The 5,000-nt window shown below is 44.4% G+C and overlaps 1 protein-coding gene across 1 annotated transcript in view; it reads left to right on the top strand.

Moving 5' to 3' along the window:
* LOC307172937 (uncharacterized protein) overlaps positions 1-5,000 on the top strand; it is a 10,728-nt gene that overhangs the window by 3,304 nt on the left and 2,424 nt on the right. Inside the window, exon 2 of the mRNA XM_079895696.1 lies at positions 2,202-3,413. Within this exon, the coding sequence (XP_079751822.1) occupies positions 2,202-3,413 (1,212 nt within the window). The remainder of the gene's footprint in view (positions 1-2,201; positions 3,414-5,000) is intronic.

The following is a 5,000-nucleotide window of genomic DNA, read 5'->3' as shown; positions in this document are numbered from 1 at the left end:
CCTTTCTCATTTTCTTTTCCAGAAAATTGAAACATTGGCTCCAGAAGCAGACCCTAACCCGACACCAGTGCCAGAGCTCATATTCCCGTAGACCCTCTCCGTCATCTTCACACCCTGTCCTTGGAATCAAGACTGCAAGCCGTTTCTCCCAGAACCTTATCATCTTACTGGACAGCCTGGAACTCCTTTAGAAACTTCCACAAAGTCTATAATATAGCTTTCCCAGATTTTTCCCTCCTCTCAATTACTTCTTTTATTTCCCACCTGAAAAGTACCAAATCCATCCAGCCAGGATCCATTAAAGTCTACCTCAGTGGTTTACACTTCGTTTAAACTCATCCACGGCCACCAGTGCCCTGCTACCTCTAATCCCCACACATCTCTTCGTATCAAAGGCCTACAACAAACCCACTCTACCAAACCCGATACCAGGCAACCAATTTTTAATCCCACTCTTTCCGCATAGGAGCAGAAAGCCTAACCCTAACCGGGGGGGGGGGGGGGGGGGGGGTCTACCATACTTAAAACTGAATCTTCCACTGGAACTACCGCCACCGGTTTGACCGTGTCTTTTCCAGCTTGCTGTCCTAAATCTAACTTGCACTTTTTGGGGGGTATATCCAAGCTCGAGCTGAAGTTGCTTCCTCGAGCCCCTCCACTGCGGACAGCAAGCCAAGTACGCTTAACCTTATTATCTTAAAGAGGATATGGGCAAAAGAACTCGTAAAGTGAAGTTCACAACTTAACTTCGGGAGGAGTGAACACATCTAATCTTTCAATTAACCACCAGAGCATATAAGCAGCCGCTCACCTTGCTTTGGCATCAGCTGTTCTGGCGTCCCTCCACCTCTACCAATATAATTTAGGCATCTTGCTACCATACTCATCATCTAAGCATTAGTAGTCCCACTGGGGGGGTATATCCAAGCTCAAGCTGAAGCTGCTTCCTCGAGCCCCTCCACTGCGGACAGCAAGATTATATGGGCAAAGGAACTCGTGAAATTATCTTTAATTGTGTTCTAATGTCTGTGATGCATAATCTGTACATAATGTAATTATCATACCAGTCCGATGAAGCAAGATAAACACTGGCTGTTAAAAAACAGCTGTGGAGACTGACGCTCTTGGGCATTTGAACACGCAGAGAAGTGTGTAATAGAATAAGAGAGAACCGTAAACACTCAATATGCGGTTCAGATGGAAAGACTCGGGCTGTTTCTGTTGGGTTTCCATGAGAGCGTCTTCCATGATGCTTCATTAGTCTTTGGAGAAAGATAAATATTAACCATTAAAGTGAGGCAGGAATGTGTGTTTTTTTTAATTATTTACTCCTTGTTACAGTATGCATTTCTGAGTTTAGCTAAAGCCATACATTTTTTTAAAAGTTACATTTGGGGTGTGGTTAACTTTTATTTATTTATTTATTTATTTATTTATTTATTTTTATTTGACATGGACATTACAATTACATTGGACGACCCATATGCATTTGCTTGGGTGTTTTAGCACACATGCTAATTTTCAACACCTGTCCACGGGAGGCTTTTAGATACTGATAGCATAATAATAACAATACCAACAAAATAGGATAAAGAAAATATACCAAAAAAAATTTATTAAGTTATAAGCAAAGGCATCATAATCAGAAAACATCTCAATAGTAGGTTATTCATGCGAGCGCTGTTGTTTTGTTTTGTTTTTAGCCATTGTTTAAGTCCTAAAAGCATTGCCATCTGTCTCTAGTTTTAAATGAGTAGGTAAAGCATTCCAGAGTTTTGGTCCCTTTGCAGAGAATGCAGACTGATCAAAAGAGTTCTTATACTTTGGGACAAGACAGTCACCTCTGATAGTGGCTTGTGTGTTCACCCTATTATCTGTTTTGATTTGATTTGACTGGAATATGATTTTTGATGCCTGATACTGTCTGTAGTTACTCAGGGCTTTGCTTTGAGGCATGAGCTGAAAAACTGAAGCATTCAATCAAAGAGTATCTTCAAAACTATGTGATCTGAGAGCTATTCATTTACCCCACTTGCTCTAGGCACAGTTTATATAATGGGTCAAGAATATGGAGAACTCTTTGGCTTATTTACATTTCGTAACTAAAAGAAATCATTTATTCTGATGACAAACGATTATGTTTGCATGTTTAATGCATGTTAATAAACTTTTTTTCCCCTCTGCTTGTGTTCTTTTGCCAGTCAATGGTAATGGGATTGTAGCAGAAGTCAGCGAGACCATCTCAGACCAGATGCAGTTGCCGGTTCAGAGCAGTGTTCTGGAGGAGATGAGCCCGGGACCAGCGGAGACGGAGAACCAGGACTGGAAACCCGAGCAGACAGCAGTCAGCAGCAGTGATGCTGCTCTGGAGGCCATAGAACCAGCAGATGTTCTTGCTGCCTTAGAACTCGTTGTCACTACAGCTGCAGAAACCAGTCTAGCTCTGGAACCAACATCAGATCTCACACCAGTTCAGTTCACTCCCATTCCAGAACCCAAGCCAGCTGAGCTAACATCAGCTCCAGAATTCCCATCAGACGTCCCTGTGGAACCAAGCCCTGCTCTAGAACCAACTGCAGCTCCAGAACCCACTCCAGTGGAACCAAGCCCTGTGCTAGAACCAACTCCAGCTCCAGAACCCACTCCAGTGGAACCAAGCCCTGCGCTAGAACCAGCTCCAGAACCCACTCCAGTGGAACCAAGCCCTGCTCTAGAACCAACTCCAGCTCCAGAACCTACTCCAGTGGAACCAAGCCCTGTGCTAGAGCCAACTCCAGCTCCAGAACCCACACCGGTGGAACCAAGCCCAGCTCTAGAGCCAACTCTGGTGGAACCAAGCCCTGTGCTAGAACCAACTCCAGCTCCAGAACCCACTCCAGTGAAACCAAGCCCTGCTCTAGAACCAGCTCCAGAACCCACTCCAGTGGAACCAAGCCCAGCTCTAGAACCAACTCCAGCTCCAGAACCCACTCCAGTGGAACCAAGCCTAGCTCTAGAACCAACTCCAGAACCCACTCCAGTGGAACCAGGCCCTGCTCTAGACCCAATTCCAGCTCCAGAACCCACTTCAGTGGAACCAAGCCCAGCTCTAGAACCAACTCCAGTGGAACCAAGCCCAGCTCTAGAACCAATTCCAGAACCCACTCCAGTGAAACCAAGCCCAGCTCTTGAACCAACTCCAGAGGAACCAAGCCCAGCTCTAGAACCAACTCCAGAGGAACCCACCCCAGCTCCAGAACCCACTCCAGCTCTAGAACCAACCGCATCTCCAGAACCCGCTCTAGTGGAACCAAGCCCAGCTCTAGAACCCACTCCAGTGGAACCAAGCCCAGCTCTAGAACCAACTCCAGCTCCAGAACCAACTCCAGTGGAACCGAGTCCAGCCCCTGTGATGGAGGCAGTAGCTGCAGAGGGTAATGCATGGGATTATGGGGCAGTTAATAGGGTCACAGGGAAGGTCAAACTAATTCATCACACTGGCGACATTTGCAGCAGCAATCTGTACTTATACCTTTTAAAGTCCCCCTGTGGTGTAAATCCAGCTTGTAATGTTGTTTATGTGTCTATGTGGTCTTTTTAATATTCTTTAAGTCAAACCATGTGTAAGTTCATAAGTCGACACCATTGCTGAGTATTTCCTCCTTAAAACTGCAGTGAACCAAAGACAGTCTCAAAAACACGCTTTGAAATCGCTGGTGTTTCTGACGTCACAAACTACCTTGTAACCAATCAGATCAACGTGTGATCGTCAACCAGTGGATCTCTGAGCTGAGTGAGTGAGTGGAGGCAGGGCTCATTTGCATATTCATAGAACCGCGCATACTAAATGAGGCAAGGGTGTCGAGTTACAGTCAAGATATTTTAAGACATGAAAAATTTGTTTTCAAGGAAAAAACGTTTAAATATGTCATTTTGGTGATCAAAGATGAGTTTTAAGGGATACAGTTATTGACTACAGGGGGACTTTAAATTATGTTTCTGATTATTTCAGAACAAAGCATCAGATTTAAAACACTACAGTAAAGCATACTGTATAAGGCAGTGCTGGACTAATGCTGGGTAACAGAACAGGGATTGTGTTGTGCAGTCTAGACAGAGACACACAGAACATGTTTTCTTCACGTCTGCACAACAGCCTCTTGCTGACACATTCTCGCTCTTTGTGTCGAGCCAAAAATCACAATAATCTTGCGCTCTGTTGCCTCAGATTATGTAAGATTAAACACTGAACATGATGGCATCTGTTGGTGACGCCCGGCGCTGGCCGTGACACACTAACCTCTACACAACACTGAGGGATAGTCATCAATATCCTGATTCTGATGCAAAAATTTATTTATAATATGAGCAAATGGATGTTCATGTGCTTTTCTACGGGATATGTGGGCCGAATGTTCAGTCACAGTGACAAACACTACAGGTTAGAGAACAAGCCTAATGCGGGTGAAGATCTCAGAACAAACATCTGTGAAACGCCTGAAGACTTGTTGTATATCAGGCAGAAGACTGGGCTTTGGAGAGTTTTGATCCGTGTGGCTGATAGATGGATGTCACTGGACTTACCCCCCCCCCCCCCCCCCCCCCCCCCACGTCATCCAAGATGTTCATGTCTGTCTTTCTTCAGTCGAAAAGAAATTAGGAAAACACTCCAGGATGTTCCTCCATATAGTGCAGCCATTCTCAAACTGTGGTCCGCGGACCACTAGTGGTCCGTGAGGGTACTGCAGGTGGTCCGTGGAAAGGCAAAATAAAATATAAAATAATATTTTTTTTTACCTTCATTTTACCAGAAAATTCCCATTTAAAAAAAGAAAAGTAAAAAGAATATGTAGGCCTATATTGATATAACATTTTAATTAAATTGTCAAGTTATTGTGTGATTACTAAAATAGCCTAGTGGTGTTCGGCCGTGACATTCAAGTTCAGTGCCGTTAGAACCACAACATTGGTTCGGTGGATAGCAACAGGTTCTCTGAAGAGAAAAGGGCAGAGGCAAATAT

Source organism: Squalius cephalus (assembly GCF_949319135.1).
Source record: "Squalius cephalus genome assembly, chromosome: 15".
NCBI classification, from domain to species: Eukaryota; Metazoa; Chordata; class Actinopteri; order Cypriniformes; family Leuciscidae; genus Squalius; species Squalius cephalus.
Note: the sequence above shows the minus strand (reverse complement) of the source record. Positions and strands in the feature narration are given on the sequence as shown.